Source organism: Pristis pectinata, chromosome 2, assembly GCF_009764475.1.
Source record: "Pristis pectinata isolate sPriPec2 chromosome 2, sPriPec2.1.pri, whole genome shotgun sequence".
Classification (NCBI taxonomy): domain Eukaryota; kingdom Metazoa; phylum Chordata; class Chondrichthyes; order Rhinopristiformes; family Pristidae; genus Pristis; species Pristis pectinata.
Window position 1 is genome coordinate 49,624,788 of NC_067406.1, and position 18,736 is coordinate 49,643,523.

The 18,736-nt window shown below is 38.9% G+C and overlaps 1 protein-coding gene across 1 annotated transcript; it reads left to right on the forward strand.

Annotated features, from left to right (window-relative positions):
• Positions 1 to 7,730: 7,730 nt before the first annotated feature.
• On the forward strand, positions 7,731 to 14,523 carry LOC127585989 (granzyme K-like). Its single transcript, XM_052043752.1, has 5 exons — positions 7,731 to 7,793; positions 7,875 to 8,019; positions 10,972 to 11,119; positions 11,629 to 11,898; positions 13,494 to 14,523. The coding sequence occupies exons 1-5, from the start codon at positions 7,739 to 7,741 to the stop codon at positions 13,692 to 13,694; spliced, it is 819 nt and encodes a 272-aa protein (XP_051899712.1). The 5' UTR covers positions 7,731 to 7,738; the 3' UTR covers positions 13,695 to 14,523.
• Positions 14,524 to 18,736: the final 4,213 nt, after the last annotated feature.

The window sequence follows — 18,736 nt, forward strand, 5'->3', positions numbered from 1 at the left end:
CCAACAGGGATGGCAGTGTGAAAACAGTGTTAGTTCAAAGGAAATTCTGCATATTTGCCAGTAGCATTGGGATTTTACCTTAAAGTGGGATCTCTCTGCTACAGAGTTACTGCAGCCATGACAGCAGTCACAGTCAGGGTAGTGTTCCTGAGACAGGAAGTGGTGAACTAGTCATTCACCAGCAGATATCGGCAGGTGGCCCATTGAGATAGGTACTGCAGTCAGGGGGGTGAAGTGGTCATTCACTGGGAGTTGTGCCATATTGGATCATTAGTGGATTGACACACAGCTCCCTCCCCCCCTTACCTTGTAAGGTCAGGAATATCTGTAGGGTTTAACATTGTGGGGTTTAATTTATAACAAGGAGGGATAAAGAGAAAGGAAAGGGTATCCTCATTGCATCTGTTAGATTAAGATTACTGTAGTCTCTCCATTTCAAATAGAGGCATTTCACTGCAGAATAAGGAATTCTGGTTTGTTGTTTTTTTATACAAAAAGAAGTCCCTAATCAGGACTTTCTACAGTGGTGATAATCACATTACCAAGTTTTTGTAAACATAGAGGGCAAGGGGAAACTTCAGTCTTACATTGTAGAAAAACAAAGACACCGAAGATACTATTATGAGTACTACAAAAATAGTAGAATTCTTTAGAAAGCATAGATGAATTTACATATCAGTAAAGGTAATGTTAAAGTGACAAAGAAAACTGTCACAATTTCTTTGAAAATATCTTAGAGAGGCACTGAGCCTTAATGGAAGAATCTACTAAAAGCAGAGGCACAGTCCGTAACATAATGTCATATTAGCTATATTTGTTCATTTGCCTTCCCTCAAAGTATCACTGTGGTTGCTTCTAATGTGGGTTTGTTTTAGTTTAGATTCCAGGAGATTGGCATCCAGAAGCTGAATTCTGGTGCGACTAAATCTGGCACTATTTTTTATGTTGTTGCCATTATAAGAAAGCCAGATTTAGCAACATAAATGACTAGAGCGACCTCAGTCAAGCCTGCCTACCTACAATCAAACTTAAACAAAGCTGTTTTAAAAATAGTCACTTCCTGCGGCAGCTTCCCCCAATAATTTCATAAATGTTAGCTGTTTAAAATATTGTATATCAGTAATGCAAACAAACAGAAAGAATGTAGAAGTCAATCACATGCTTTGTTGACATTTTAAATGGATTTTAATAGCTTAGCTGGCACACATATTTTAAACATATATATAAAAAAGCAAGAAAAACAGCAAATGTGGAAATACATGTGATGAAAGGTTATCAACTTGAAATGTTAACCCTGTCCCTCCCTCCACAGAAGCTGCCTGACCTGCTGAGTATTTCCAGTATTTACAGAAATTATCATTGGGAATATATGTTGCAAGGACTTGGTGCCAGTAGATGGGGGAAGGTGGGAGAGGGGGGTGCAGAGTGGAAGGGTGGTGATGTTACAATCAGAATGGCTTTGGAGAGGTCTGACCAGCTTATTTTGTGGGCCCCAGAATCACAGTTACTTTTCTCCAAGATCCAAAAAATAATTCAAGGCTCCTGTTTGCTGGGTCTATCTTCCTACATCATCCACAGAACTGTTTAAAGGTTGTACAGTCAAGCTCTAATCCATTCCCAACCCTTGATGTTAAGATTTCATTCTAGGATGCATCTTGGGATACATATCCATGCTATCACCTTGTTGAGTCTATATCTGATGTATTCCGTACAGGTCTGATCTCCCCACCTAAGGAAGGATATTCTTACAAGAGTGGAAATGCAGGGAAAGTCACCAGATTGGTCTGTGAAAAAAAAGTTAAACTGAATGAACCTACAACCTCTTGAGTTTGGAAGAACTAGAAGTGAAATGTGAAATTTTCTGACCTGCTGAGTATTTCCAGTATTTGCTGTTTTTTTAATCTCTGGTGATCTAACAGGATGAAACAAAGTCGAAAGAACAGTGGCCACAGAATTCAGTTCAACAGCACACAATGTTTGGACACTAATGACGCTGAACTAGTCCTGATCTGGTGATCAATGTGTACCATGAATCTTTGGAATTCAACACCAAAGAGGGCTGTGAAGGCTCAGTCACTGAATACACTGAGAACAGAGATCTGCAGAGTTTTAGATACTAAGGGAATCAAAGGATACAGGCAAGGATATGGTGCTGAGGCAGAGGATCAGCCATAATCTCCTTGAATGGCAGAACAGGCATGAGGGGCTTAATATTCTTGTCCTCTAACTCTGACCTCTTGATTACCACTGCACCCCTATTTATTAGTTCCACCACAATTAAACTTGCTGTCTATAGTTTATTACACTGTAAATGGACATCTTCAACAGGCTGTGCACTGATCAATTTATTATTTGGAGGGAAGAATTTTAAACTAATTTTATTTATAACATTTGTGAAGCTAAATAAAAAATACTTCCCCTCTAGGTAACATTGTCTTTCAATTAACATTGATGGCATAAAATAATTGGGCAGAAATTCATCCTTATTTGTTGACACTTAATCAGTATTACTGAAGTCAATGGAGCTGGATTTTGGAAGTGGAATATAATGTTACTATTATATATGTCCATTTAACACAACTGACTGAGGACAATTTTGTACCCAGCTATTTTCATAGTCTGAAGAAGAATTCAGAATTGTAATGTCAATAAGTTCAGGTCTGCATTGTCTCTTAAGTGACAAGTAATGTGTGTGGTCTGGAAAATGTCAGTTGACATTCACACAAATGTGAGTAAAACATCTTTCAAAAGTGTGAAAGACTTTGTGGTTTACGTGCATCTGTACTGTGGCATGGAAACTCTGACACATATGCAAAGGTAGGTTGACCAGCTCATTGTGCAAAACAATTGAAGGTTACTGCACAGATTAAGCAACTTGTTGGAGAAAATATTACAGTTTCCTGTAAAATGTACAACTTACATAGGCCACAAAACAAATTGCTTTGCTTATTCCACCCCTGCTTCAGTTTCTCTACTAATGAAGCCCCCTCCATGCATTCATTTCCTTTGACATCAGCTACTCCAATTTCATCCTAGTTATCCTCCTAAACACTTGAGGTCTTCCAAAACTACTTTCCATATCCTAGTTTCCACCAAGTCCCAGTCACCCATCACCACAGAGCTTACTTATCTGAATTTGCTTCCAGTGTAGGGATTATTTGTGTGTGCATGTTTCATGGACTTAATTTTACCTTGACGGCAAATACACAATCTCTGTTGTGTATTAGCCCCATTTGACCACTAGCACGCAGATTAAATAAGAAACATATTATGACCTGTCCTGGAGTCTTCAAGTGATTGTGTGGCCAAACAGCTAATAATGCAAAGGCTAATGGCCTGGATTTTCCGCCATACTTGGACCAGGTTCTTCCTTCCAGTGTGAAATTTTCCTCCAAGGGGCAGCTCACAGTTGATCAGCAAGGTCCCGTGCAGCGCACTGCAGGGCAGGTTATACTCCTTGCCCCAGGCTCACCAGCTGTCACTTAAATGATTTCTTTTTGCAAATATCTTGGCTATGCATAAACATTTAAAGACACCTGAGAAATATTTTAAAATTAAAAAATAATTATTATAATTATTAAATCCTTTTTTAAACAATGAAACACCAAGAAGCACTTATGCACACTTAGAATCAATTAAGTATTTAAACTAACTGGATTAAATCAAATAAAAAAGGTTAATTCCTGTTCTCTTCATGTTTCATGTTACTTCATGTTTCTTTACACTATTGAAGGTTAGTTGGCAACAAGGTGGGGTCACAGCTCTCTTACTTGTGCCTTTGTTCAATCGCACTCCATGTTTTTGTTGCATCTGTTGAAGGGCAGTTCAGGCATCAGCCAGAAACAAACTGGAGCAAAATCCTGTGGTATAGAAAGATGATAAAATTTCATCATATTAATGGGTGTTTGAAGAGTGATCAGTGAGTGCTTATCTACTGCTATTTAGTATCACGTAGCCTAACCAGTGTTCTTAAAGGGATTGCTGCCAGTCACTCGAAGAAAGCTTAAAGTTTTTTTGTATGGAACCAGGAAGTAAAGTATCTAAACTTCCACTTTAACTTGTTTCCATTGGCTGGGCTCTTTAATGGAACTTCCAGATTAATCTTGTCCCTTCCAATCAGCAAACTACTACAAAAACACGAATGCCTTGTAACAGAATATTATTGAGTCAGTTTTGAAAATTAGTTGGCTCTCCAAACAGTTCTGTCATATGGATTGTTTGCTCCACTTCCCTACCACTCATCAGGAGAGATCACCAATAGTCTGCCCTTCATGTCAATTGAGGAAATTCAAGTGGCATGCCATAGAGTCATAGAGACGTACAGCAGGGAAACAGGCCATTCAGCCCACCACATCTATGCTGACCAGTGGGCACCCACCTGCATTAATCCTATCTCCCAGCACTGGCCCATCCCTTCTACGCCTAACGATTCAAGTCTTCATCTAGAGACTCTGTAAACGCTGTCAGTGACCCCACTTCAACCATTCTCTTGGACCCCTCATCTCCCCTCTGAATTTCTTCCCTCGTATCCTAAATCCATATCCTCTTGTTTTGTTGACCTCTGATGTGGGGAATAATTTCTGGCAGTATATATCTCAGTTGTGCTCCCTTTTCACCTCTCTTCTCCAGGGAGAACAGACCTAGCTTCTCCAGTCTTCATAACCAAAATGCTTCATCCCAGGCAAAACCCTGGTGAATCCCCCCTGCACCGTCTCTAGTGCAATCACATCCTTATGCCATCACATATGAATACTGAATGCAAAGTTAAGAATGGCTAATATTGTGACTGGTGGGAGTAGGACAGTAGTGCAATCAATAGGGCAGCACCGCAGCACAGCACACTCACCACACTCACAGCTCCAGTGACACAGGATGAATTCTGACCTCTGGTGCTGTTTGTGTGAAGCTTGCACTTTGTCTCTGTGACCATGTGGGTTTCCTCTGGGTGCTTCAGTCTCCCCGACCCCCGACATCCCAAAGACATACCACTGGTAGGTTAATTGGTCATTGTAAACTGCCACTAGCATGGATGGATGGTGGAATCTGGGCTGAGCTGATGGGAATATGGAGAGAATAAAATGGGAATAGATTTATATTGATCCTACACTATGAGTGCTTGATGGTCAGCCTATTTCCATGCACTATACTTTAAGCATTGTGGCAGAGTGTTTAATGGCCCATTTGTACTAGTGCTTCAGCCGCCAACATTTTGTTAGAGCTCTTGAATCAGGCAATTCTGATACCCATCCCCTCCCGCTCCAGAAACAGGCAGATCCTTCATTACCCATTCAAATAGGAAACAATGTGGAATCACAATGTTTCTCCTGGTCCCATATTAATCATCCCAGCTGATTTCCCCAACCCTTCATTGAGCCATTCCTTGACACATCTCTTTCATCCTCCTTTATTTACTTTGACTGCTATGGAAGAACTCCAAGACCTTCTCTCCCCTCCAATCAGTAAGCTGCCAACCAAGGGCCCTGCAAACTCACTAAACAACTTTAAATGAGGTACATCCATGAAAACGCTTTTGATCTTTTGACCACTTCTTTCATTTGTGTAGTGATTTCCTTCCTATCCATTGGGAACGGTCAATTAAAGATCAACTCGGTTCCATCAGTAGAGGAGGAAAGTTAAACAATATTTCATCCCAGTCAATAACACTAGATGCCTTATACGGTCAATTGAGTTTATCTTGGGTCTTTGAAGAGCAGTCATGCTTAGTCCTACTTCCCTCATTTTTTACTGTAATTCTGAATTTTGTTCTTCCTCAAGCACCTGTCCATCTCCCTCTTGTAAATACTTATGGAATCAGTTTTCATCACCTTGCAGATCCAGTGAAGAAAAGTTCTCTTCATCTCCCCTTGAGGTCTCTTGCCAATGAGTTTATTGACCCACCTGCCACAGTGATGTTTTTGTCTATTGACATCATCAAAACCTGTCATCACCTTGAAAACCTCTATTAATTCACCTTTTAACTTTTTCTTTTCAAAAGAGAGTAGCCCTAACCTTGACAATCTTTCATAAATGAAGTTCCCAATACCTGGGAGCAAACTCATGAAGTTCCTCAAGAAATGAAACCTTTCAAAGCCTTTGGAAACCCTTGAAGTGTTCTCATATCCATATTACTCCATTTAAAGTCCAACCAGCAACTTATAATGTTCTGGTCATGTTTGTTTTCAAATCATATGTCTTTGTTCATAAACCCAAGATTTTAATCAACTTATTAAATTGCCCTGCCATATGTAGGTATTCATGTACCTGAGCCTTAGGTTTAATTGTGCCTTATCATTTCTGGCATTTCTAATATTATCTCTTGTCCTTTTGAGAATATTTACTTATGAAATTCTGGAGTCTCCATTCTTGATTATTCTTTACTGAATTACGTTAGCCAGAAGATTTCTGGCTGTAAAACATTGCATTTGCCTTAACTCATTTCCCAGAATCAAACCCACATCTGTTTCTTTCCTTGAACTGCTCAAGAAAATTCTCCTGACATATATCAGAAAATCCTCTTCTTTCTTATCCTTAGTACTTTGTTTTTCCTGGTCCGCTTTATGGTAATTAAAGCCAACTTTCTTTTCTACTCTTATTTTTGTGACACATCTGAAATTTTATTTTAAAAAATCGGTCATCAACCTTCTTATCATTGTTTAGGACTTTATAGAGCCCAACAATAAAGCAACTTCTCCCTATGTTCCTAAACTCACCAAATAGATTCAGACCTAGAACCTCTCAATGAAGCCAGAGAGCCATAATGAAGCTCACAACTGTCCACAGTGCATCAACACAGCCTCTGACCATCTGAGAAAAAGAGTGCTCAAAGATCAATATCTAAAGTCATGGTCTATAGGGCAGCAGCATATGTGCCTGAGGTATAGATTACCTAGATTAAGCACTTCAAAGCACTGGAGAGGTAACATCAATGCTGCCTTCACAAAACCAGTCAGCCCGTGGCATTGTCTTGGGGAATTCCTATATTACCCAAGTCTGTCTGAACAATAATAAAAAGTGCTGAAAATACCCAAAATATGAGCATTGGCGAAGAGAATAAATGGGTTAATCTTTCAGGCATAGACCTCTTAACAAAACTCATTCTGATGAAAGCTACATTTTTAATACATTACTTTGTAATTTCTTTTCACAGCCCCTGACTGGCATTTTTAAGTTTCAGGTACTTTTCATTTTTGTTAGTTCAGATATATAATTGCAAAACCAAAATCAGCAGGAAATACCAGGTGGGACACATTAAGGAATGAAGGCAATGATGGATGTTGGAATATTTCCCAGCAAATTTTTTTAAAATATCATATACTTTCTGGTCAGCAAAGATATTACTTTGTATTAATTGTTATCTTAGCCAACTTTTGACCAATATTTAAACTAAGAATGAAGCAGAAGAAATAAATCGAAATATTTTTTGCAACGTGACCCAGTTTGTCATATGCAACATTTATGATGCCACCTTTATAGTATAGACATTGGGCAGTAAGAGCTTCGCATGTTTTTACAAATTTTGAATTATCAGTTTCTAATAAGATTGTGGGTGTAATGTTATTTTCAGATCCATATTTTTCTGATGTGAAAAATTTTGATAAAACTTAAAAATGCAACAAATGTTTCAAAACAAGAACACAAAGTGTCACGAGTCTAAAACTGCATAATATCACATCCGCCTCTTACTGCTGCAAGAGCAGCTTATTATTCTCACATCATCATATGGGACAAAATGATCAGCATGCTTCAGGCAGCACTTGTTGTTTTAGTCACCAGTGTCTTAGCTGACCAAGGCTGTAAGTATTTGATGAGATGGGTTCTAACTTCGCTGAAGTAAGTGCTCTTAATGATAGTTATGTATTTTTTGTCCTTTATAGATGACTGTTTGGAAATCACTGGGGGTCATGAGTTTAAACCTTATTCAAAACCTTACATGGTGTCCATCCAAGCTAATAATAAGCATGTATGTGGAGGAAGTTTGATTCAAGCAAAATGGGTTCTGACTGCAGCAAGCTGTCTACAGTAAGATATTTTATTCATTCTAACCTACCTTTCATTACCATATATCAGTGAAGGATGTTTCCAGTTTGTTTCTGTAAATCTTGTCTTTATAATACAAAATGTGCGGTTGGGCTCTTCTTTGTACTTGTACTTTAAAATGAGCTTGTAGCTAAGATATAGGTAGTAATGCATGATAACATAGGTATTTGGAAGGTCAAAGTCAACAGATATGTAGTGTGAGGGCATTTCTGTGACAATTGCTTCCTACAATAGTCAATTATGTTGATTAAGATATGAAAGGGAGGAACAGCTCAGCCAGAAATAAAAGCTTAAGGTTAACAACAAATGATAAGAACATGATCCAGACCATAAAATAGTTTCAAAGATAATACAAATGTTTCAGATTCAGAGAAAAAAATTATCACAAAATAACTTAAGAATGCAACAGGGTGATGACAAACAAGAAGTATAATCACTTAAATGTGTGAGAAAATAATAGCAGAAACAAGATCATTTTTTTGCCTAAGTATGAGCTCTATAGGCAAGCACACCAAGCATAAGAAATAACCAAAATGGATCATCCATTTAAGCTTAAAGTGTATAAGTAATTTCCTGCATGGAGATCTGTCTACGAGCAGAGCATTTTTAGTGAAATGTATGAATAATGAAGAGTTGGGATTATGAACTCATTTTTCAGCACTTCAAAACCTGTGAACTTCAAAATGGGGTCCATTGCACAAGGACAAACATATGGCAGAGTGTCAGATTATTAAGAGAATTTGTGCCATACAATGACTGGCAGTGTTATGCATTACAGGCAGATCCTGACGTAAATCAGCATGCAACCCTGATTTGATGCCAGCACTGTGGTTTTACTGCTTGCTGCTCAGCCAAAGCTGCCCCTTTAACCTGGCCCAGCTCAACAGCCACAGAAGAGAATCCTTCCATCAATTCTATAAATTCAGATGCTTGCTAGAGTAGTTTCAAGTTGCAGAAGTTTATAGGCAGCAGGATGGTGGATGCTTAATGCTTAAGGACATTTTACTGATTTCATAGCTTCTGCCCAAACCAGCTGCTCAGACATAAGAACACACTAGAATTGCTGGGAGCCTGAACAGAGTGTCCGTAAGGGCAGGATAAGTTGCTAGAGCAGAAGTAGCAGGAAGGGAAGAAGGGCTGTAAGTAGGTACTACATTCATGTGCCAGCACTGCACCCTCAGTGTTCAAGTAATAATTAGTCCACTTGTACCACAGTGAGGGAAAATCTGTGAGACATTGTTTTTCAGTAAGGATGGCCTCACTGAAATCCATAACTGACTGCAGCCGTAACTGCTGTCTTAAAGTAGGACAAGAGAAAATTTGTCCACTGGTTATAGAAGGGACTGTGACAGTGAAGCTTCATGCATTCAGCTTCATATAGGCTGGAGCTGCAGCTATTTGCAAAGCTTCCTAATTTGCTATCTGTTCTAGTGTAAGTCTGGTTACTGCTCTACTCAAAGACAATGAGTAGATTTCATTCTCTTTTACCATTTGATTCATTGGCTCCATGCTGGCTGCCACATCCCATGTCCTCATTTCCCTGCAACCTGATAAATTATTCTCTCTCACAAATGCCCATCGATCCATTTTGATTCTTTTTGCCATTAACCGACACTACAGGGTAATTTACAGTGGCCAATTAACCTGCCAGCATGTCCTTTGGATGTGGGAAAAAAAAACTTTGAGTTCCTGGGGGAAACCCACACCATCACAGTTAGAACAAGGTAACTTTGCCAAGAAAGCAACTGAGGTGAGGATCAAACTGGGTCCTGGAGCTGTGAGGCAGCAGCACCAATTGCTTCACCACACTATGCTGCTGAAGATGAGATCAGCAAACGGAAGGTCACCATTTTATTCAAGTTGCCCTCCTAGTTACACAACATTCTTTCTTGGAAATACATTGTCATTCCTTCGTCATCTCTGGATCAAAATCCTGGAACTCCCTCTGTAACAGCACCTTAACCACAGACTGAAGTGGTTCAATAAGGTGGTTTATTGCCACCTTCAATTAAGGCTGACAGCATTCTCATACAAAATCCTTCCTCTCACATCCCATCTGTGAGGGTATTAAATCCTGGTCTTTTCAGCAATGCCCGGTGGATGAATAAAAATCAAAATAATGTGGGCTAATGAAGAGTTAGCCTTTAATACAAGAGAGCTGAATTACAACAACATGGAAGTTCAGGCCCCACCAACACCATCATGCTGTGAAATGATTAAAAACTATTGGCACCACCTGAAGTATTACCTTCAGTGCTCTGCTCCATAACTCAGGAAGGTTATCCTGGCCTTGGAAAGAGTGCAGTGTCAATTCATCAGAATGAAGCTGGGCTCTAGCTATTAAATGATGAGGCTTGTTGCATAGATCAGGCTTGTATTCTTCAGAGGTTAGACTATCAAAGACTGAGCTTAATTTGAGCTACACCATCTAGCAGTGATTTACATCACCCAAAGGATAGGGGAAATCTTATGCACTGTCCTAAAAGCTGTTAAAGGTTGGCCAATCGAAAATTTCAAGTCTGAGAATTTCATTAAGCATTTGTATTAAGAGTAACAGAACCAAAGCAGTTGAGTGGACTTAAAATACAATCAGCAAAAATGTAATTCCATGCAGAACAAGTTGATACAATGTTCTGAAACAACAATTTCATTAATATTTTTCAGTCACATTATTTTTTCTAAGTTGCTCTTCTAATGTTTTTTTTTGTTTGCTCTTGTTACAGGCTACAGTTCCTGGCCATTAGCTCTGAGATTAAGTCTCCATTCGATTGTATGACTGTTAATGTGGTTGAACTGATTTGACCTGGCAGATGGCTTTCACTCCCTGAAAAAGATATTAGTCCATTCTTTTGCCTTCTCTGCAAAACCTCAAGTTGTTCTTTTATGTATTGAAGATGCTATTTCAAGTAACTTTTCACTTTACAAAAATTACAGGCTGGTCAAGAGAAAGAAATCCTTTGTGATTCTTGGAACAAATTCACGTCAGAAGAAGGATAGGACAGAACACAAAATTCCTATTAAAAATTTTTTCCCACATCCTGAATTCAGGAATAAACTAGACAATGACATCATGCTTTTGGAGGTGATTATTTCATAAAATATCTGCACATATCTTCAATAATGAATTGACCTGTACGATCAGTTTGCAAGACGTGTTTTTCACTGTACCTCGGTACAAGTGACAATAATAAACCAATACCAACCAATACCAATACCAACTGCAGTATTTATGGGGTGTTCTTATTGACAGACTGATGAGAAAATTAAATTATGGTATCATTCATAAATGCATTAATTTACCAACATACTTATGTTCACCTCTTAATCATTATGATGTTCTCAGCAATGAATATTTTACTTACTATCGTCTGGACTCACCTGGGCTCTGAATTTTAAGGCTTCAGATATCTGGTGCAGCTTTAACTTTCCACCTATTAAGCTTTGCCATTTAATTAAGTAATTGATACAATGAATGCATTTTATCATTTGTACGTTTTCTGCGTGCAGCCTTTATCTATATATGGGTTATATCCTTGCAGGCGTAACCTGAGGTGAAAATGGAAACACTAACATTTTTCCTATTTGTTTCAGTTAGAACAAGCTGCAAGTATTAAAAGCAAGGAATTCCTCCAGCTGCCAACATCAGCAAAAGACCCCAAATCTGGAGTAAAGTGCAGTATCATTGGATGGGGAAAAGCCAGTGCCAAGGATAAATCACATTCTGACATTTTGAAAGAGGCCGAAGCAACTGTGTTAGATCGGAAAACCTGCAACAGTAAAAAATACTACAATGAGAATCCAGTTATAACAGACAATTTGATATGTGCAAGTGATAAAAAGGGCAAGAAAGATTCCTGCCTGGTAGGTTACACATGGTCGATTAAAGGACTGATATAACTAGAAAATATGTTCTGTATTAAGATAGAACTGTGATATTTAACCAGTGTGATAAAGGCTAATGGGTTTGAATCATCATCGCTTCCTCAGTTTAGGGGGTAATTAGAGATGGATAATATATATTGGCATTGCTGGGAAGTCCATATTCCATGAATGAATGACTGAATGAGTAAAATAATAAAAAGATGGACAAATAGATACGGGAGATGCAAAAGAGACTGCAGATGCTGGAAATCTGGAGCAACATACACAAGATGCTGGAGGAACTCAGCATGTCAGGCAGCATCTATGGAGAGAAATGAACAGTCAATACTCCGGGCTGAAACCCTTCATCAGGACCCTTCACGTAGTCCTCATGAAAGGTCTCAGCCCAAAACATTGACTGTTCATTTCCCTCCATAGATGCTGCCTGACCTGCTGAGTTCCTCCAGTATTTTGTGTGTGTTGCTGCAAATAGATGGAGGCCCTCCCCCAGTTACAATTGCCCAACTTATGGACACCTGTACATAGAAATGAGCACCCATAAATATTATTACATTCAAAAGATAGGCCAACTGGATGGGTATGGTTTTGCCGGTTCTGTGAGGCTGTAGACATCTTCCTCTGGGTGGGAACAAGGTATTTCTACGTGCCTTTTCTCATCCCCCTCCCCTCCCTTGCCCTGCCCCCCACCCCCACTCCCATGAGCTGGGAGCACTGAGCAGGCTCACCTGATTACTCACTGAGTCAGTGATGCCGGCTGGCGGCCATTCTTCCTGTGCCTGCTCGCCCACCTGTACAGTGTTTTTGTTCATTTGTGACTTGTGAAAAATTTGGGCTATAAACTGTTCTCAGGAATGGAACCCTTTCATAACCCAGGGACTGCCTATAGATAGATAGATAGTGCCCTACATGAGAAGGAAACTAAGCTCTTACAATAGCATAGTAAGTTTCACAATATCAGAATGTTCCAAAGTGCTTTGAAGTAGCTTTAAATTAGCAATCAATAAGCACACAGTAAAATCCTGAATAACTTATGTAATATCAACTAGCTGTTTTAGGAATGCTTGCAAAAGGACTGATATTGTCTTAGGCATCAGGAGTAACTTCCTTGGTCCTCTTTGATTAGTGTTAGGAAATGTTTTATCTCAGCCTGAAAGATCAAATGCAATTAATTTAATCATCAGGCATGAAGAACATGGATGGGCTTAAGTGAGAATTAACAACAACACCAACAGTAAACCATGGTACAGATTGTACATTGTCCTGTTCTATTGCTGATACGAAGATTAACTTTCTCACATCCTGACCAAGAGCAGTATTGAAATATTTTCAGTCATTTCTAGAAATGTCTATGATGCTGTGGCAACAGGCTCGGTAAATGTGATTATAACTATTTGCTTACACAGATTGGTACTGCTGACCCAGAGATGGGATGAACAAACTATACTATTCTAAGTAGGCCACTTAATAAAAAGTGTGTAATCCTCAATTTTTCATTCACTTTAGTATGTTCTGTGGGTTATTAAATATCATATAAAAGCATTTCAAGTGTAATTTCTAAAAATCTTTTGTCATAGGTTGATGCAGGAGATCCATTAATGTGCAAAAAAAAAGCATTGAGCAGGAAGACGGAGATTGTTGGAATTTCTACAATTAGAAAGGATTGCGGAATTGCCAATAAACCCGGCATATATGTTCGGTTAACAGAGAAATATCTCTCCTGGATCAAGCAAAAAATTGGAGTTGTGGACTTCAGTAAGACGGAGGAACAAATCTAAGAGGAAGATGTGTTTGTCACTTTTTTAAAATGTAGCTTGTTTATCAGTGAAATGAATCAGAAGGAACATGATATACTAAAATATGTTTCTGAAAAAGCAAGGTCACTTGAATATTAAGCTCAAAATACTTGTTTTTAGTTATATAAGTAAAATCTACTTAGTATTCATGATACAATGACAGTTCGTGCTTTTGAAAGTTTTGGTCATACACAGCTTCTATGTTCAGTTTTTTACAGGTCTTCTAACAATCATTGTCTCTATTTTATATCAACGTTAATTTTATTTGGACAAGCTTGTAGGCAAGTTTATGGACAATATTGATTTCATTTCCTCTGGTGATGTTCTTTTAGACATGCTTTCAACTGTATAACTACTTCAACAAGTGCTGCCAAAGAGACTGGAAAGTTTGCCAAACAGGACTCAGCATGAACTACCCTGATAGTTTGTTTATCTGATTGTTCCTGATTGTGCATCTGGGTAAAGAGCTGCATGGGCAGAAAAAGGAGAATAATGCCTGAACCTTGCTAACAAAACAAGAAACTGTTAAATAATTTGATTAAAAGGGATTCGTGCTTTTGCTACTTTTACTGCAAAGTCATTCATTATTAATTCATTTTGCTATATCTAGTTTTTTGACAATTAAAATCATTCACTTATACTTATGCAAATTAAAATGATGCACAGTGTGGGAACAGGCAATGATACTGGAAGCCTGTGTATAAGTTTCTTTGTCTATTTGCATTCTTAAAATATTTGGAAAATAGCATAATCTATTGCTAAGTCCTTTTCACAGAAAAGTAACAATGTTGATGATGAACATCTGATTGTAACTTCCAGGGAAACTGTATTTTCGTGGTATTGCTTATGACTAATACATAATAACATCTTCTGAATACTATATTTTGCTGTGGTTCTACTTATTAACTGCCATCATAGGTCTAATCCCACTTGCCTCCAATTTGCCCCAGGACATCTGGGCACTGACTTGAGTAGGACCCTCACTGAATTATGGGACTGACTTTTCTGAAAGTTCCTTCAATTCCACCCATGTCACTATAGCAAGAAAAAATACACACTAAAATGAGGTTTTGTTGTACTTTTAGCAAAGTTTGGTATTGGAGCAGGGGGCGATCCAAGGAAATCCAACCACTTGCAAATTTGTGTGCTATGATGAAATAAGAACCCAACTGTAAGTCTGAGGTGAAAATGAACGAGTATATATACCATGCATGGATTGCCCATTTGCACCGAATGCTGGAGCTATCTAAAATTTAGAAAAATCTAAAATAGAACGATCTATCTGGACCCACAAATTTTAAAAAAATTATGTCTCCCAATTTCATATCCATCTATTCCATGACTGGCTTCTACAGATCAGCCAGCACAGTACTGGATCTGGTCAATCTTCCAAATTGGAATCAGCGAGCTAGAGGAAAGCCTTCATGTGGCACCTAGGGATTAGCATGGGATAACATGTGGCCAGGCCCTCTAAATAGTTCATGCATCCTGCGACCAAAGATGAGTAGGGACTGAGCATGCTCCACCAACAATGTGCTTGTTTTCTTCTGGTTCTAATAATTAGTCATGTATGTTGATATTTTTTGATGTCATTTTCTTTTCTAAATTCTCAATGGGATAGATTTTTTGAGCATATTTTATTTCTAACCTGTCCTTTTTATTGCAAACTCTGTGCTCAGCCTCGCACTAGTCCTTATTTGAATTTTCCTAATGGAGTCATAGAGTCATAGTAATACAGCACAGAAACAGGGCCTTCAGCCCAACTTATCCATGCCGACCAAGATCTCCATCTGTTGGTCCCATTTGACCATATCTCTCTAAACCTTTCCTATCCATGTACCTATACAAATTTCTCTTAAATATTGTTACTGCACCTGCCTCAACCACTTTCTCTGGTTACTTGTTCCATATACGCACCGCCATAAATGTGAAGAAGATGCTCCTCGGGTCCCTTTTAAATGCTTCCCTTCTCACCTTAAACCTATGCCCTCTAGTTTTTGATTCCCTTTCCCTGGGAAAAAGACTGTGTGCATTCACCTTTTTATGCCCCCTGTGATTTTATACATCCGGGTGCTCTGGTTTCCTCCCACATCCCAAAGACGTACGGGTTAGGAAGTTGTGGGCATGCTATATTAGCACTGGAAGCGTGGCAACACTTGTGGGCTGCCCCCAGAGCACTCTACGCAAAAGATGCATTTCACTGTGTGTATTTCGATATACATGTGACTAATAAAGATATCTTATCTCTTATCTCTTGAATAAGGTCACCCTTCAGTCTCCTCCGCACCAAAGAATGAAGTCCTAGCCTGCCCAACCTCTCCCTATAACTCATGTCCTCAAGTTCTGGCAATATTCTTGTAAATCTTCTCTGCACTCTTTCCAGCTTAATGACGTCTTTCCTATAACAGGGTAACCAAAACTGTACACAATACTCCAAATGTAAGCTTACCATCTGGATTCTTGGAATACTGAGACTATTCTGTGATAATATTTTGTACAATGGTTTGAGATCCTTTCTGGTTCTTGCTGGACCTCCATTTTGCTTCTGACACCTTTGGACATTAAGGCTGTGAAACTGAAATCCATTGCACTAGTGGTTTCAAAGCTGTTGGTAACAATTTACTTCCCATTTCTTGCACGATGTACAAATGTGCATAATTATTATGACTCATGCAATTTGAAAAGCTGGTAGGGGTAGAGTGGTCTGTAATGTCATCCATGCCAGAAGAAAGCAGGGGAAGCAGATCACCACATAAGTCTTTGGGCAGAACAGTCATGTTAGACCATGGCAATACAGCTAATAGCATGTGTTACTCCCACCTGGGGAGCCCAGAGTTTAGCTTCAGGGAATACACCAGACTGCCCTTTCTCAACAAGTCTTACTTAAAGGCATAATCATGAATGTTATGTTTGTTAGTGATTGATTGGAAAAAGACTTAAATGAAAACATTTTCAGAAGTTTAACTGCTGAATGCTATTGGTGTTTGAGAGATTGAGAGATTGCTGTCTCTGAAGGAAGAGTTCTGACCTCAGAAATGAACTCCCAGATGAACTAGGAGAGATAATCATAAGTTTTTCAAAAGGGTATGCTTAAAGGATGGTCTTGGAAGAAGCAGGTCAGATAGTGGGGCAGTGGGGCTTAAAAATGAAATTCCTGTGCCGGTGCTTTAAGTGGATGAAGACACTGCCAGGGAGGAGCATCAGCTGGGAATCCAGAGTCAGATGAGCAGACACAGCAAGTGGACCATTAAGTTAGGTTACAGAGGTAGGAAGTGGTGAGGCCATAAAGACAACTTAAACATGGAATGAGGAACAGAATTATAAACCATTGTAACAATAGGTCAGTGATTGCAGGGGTGATGGGCAGATGTGAATGTAGACAGATTGTGTGCTGAAAAAGATGAGGGATTAAATTTCAAGACTGAAAACTGTCTGATTCAGTTTGCAACAGTAACAGGGGGACAAATAGTGTTGGTGAATAGATTACACTGTCTTCAGATTTGAGTACAATCATTTTGACATTAAACCACAGTGATATGGTACTGATTTCCAAAATAAATTTGTATCATTTTTTTTTAAATCTTTTGAGAATCTATCTCTTTGGGCCCAAATAAAAACAGGAAATGGTGGAAACATTCGGCAGCTCAGACATCTTCTGTGGAAAGACAAACATGTGTAATATTTCTGGTCAAAGATCCTTCATCAGAACTGGGAAGGAAAGACAAAAAGTTAATTTCGAGTTCCAGAGGGTAGGAGGTGGATGGATAAAGCAAAGGGAAATCTCAGATAAGGTGAGGCCAGGGCTGTCACGCAGATAAACTATTGATGAAGTTACTTGTTTAATAGATTAATGAGGACAATTAGTGAGAGAGAACATGAACAAAAAACTGTATAAGCTGTGAAATAAGCACAGAGAAATAAGACACAGAGAAATAAGAAATAAGACTGAAATAAGACAGAGAACACAAAGTAATGTAAAAGCCTGGAAATCAAAAGCTGTAAGAAATGCCCACTAAGTGGGGGAGAATAACTGAATCAGAGGGATAGCCATTTCTGACACAGAGGAAGTGAATTAGTTGAAGATGTTGAAAAGGCTTATCTCCTACCAGAGCATAACTTTTGTCCTCCATCCCCATATCCCTTCATTTCTTCAATATCCTGAAATCTATGAGTCTGTTTTTTAGAATGAACTCAAAACCTCCACAGTCCTCAAGGATAGAGACTCCCAAAGGATCACCATCCTCTGAATGAAGATATTTCTCCTCATCAGCTCCAAAGAGTCACCCCTAATTTTGAGACTGTGACCGCAGTTCCAGATTCCTCTACCAGTGAAACCATCTTCTAAGCTCCAGGGAATACAGACCTAGCCTATACAATCCCTCCTCATAAAAGAAACCTGACATCCCTGGACCCAGTCCTGTGAGATTTCTTATACTTTCTGTGGAAAGGAGATCAAAGCTGTAAACAAAACTTTCAGTGATGTCTCAGCAAGACCCCATACAATTACGAGTTCTTCTTACTCCTCTCATAATAAAGGTTAACATAACATTTGCCTTCCTAATCACATTGCATTTATATGTTAGCCTTCAGTGACCTATGTATAAGGCCAGCTTTGAACATCAACGATACCCAATCTCTCACTATTTAAAGTGTATACTGCTTTTTCTGATTACTGCATCAAAATGGATGACCTCACATTTCCACACAAGCAGCAAATTAAATGAATGGCCAGATTGGCTCTGTTAGTTGAGGGACAAAATGCTGACCAAAATAAATGCTATTTTTTCCTTTAATTGTTCTGCAGGAACATTTATATCCTCCTCAAGTGGCAGATGAGGCTTTAGACTAATACCTCATCCAAAATCTGTTTTCTGACATTGTACCATATCCTCTGATTTGTTAAACTGGATTCAGTTAATATTAGAAATTAAGTTTTCCAATTTCAACAGAAATAGCTGGGTCAAGTCAACTTGGGGATCCATTAAGATGCTGGAGGAGTTTGAAATTCTGCCTGGCCCAGCTGA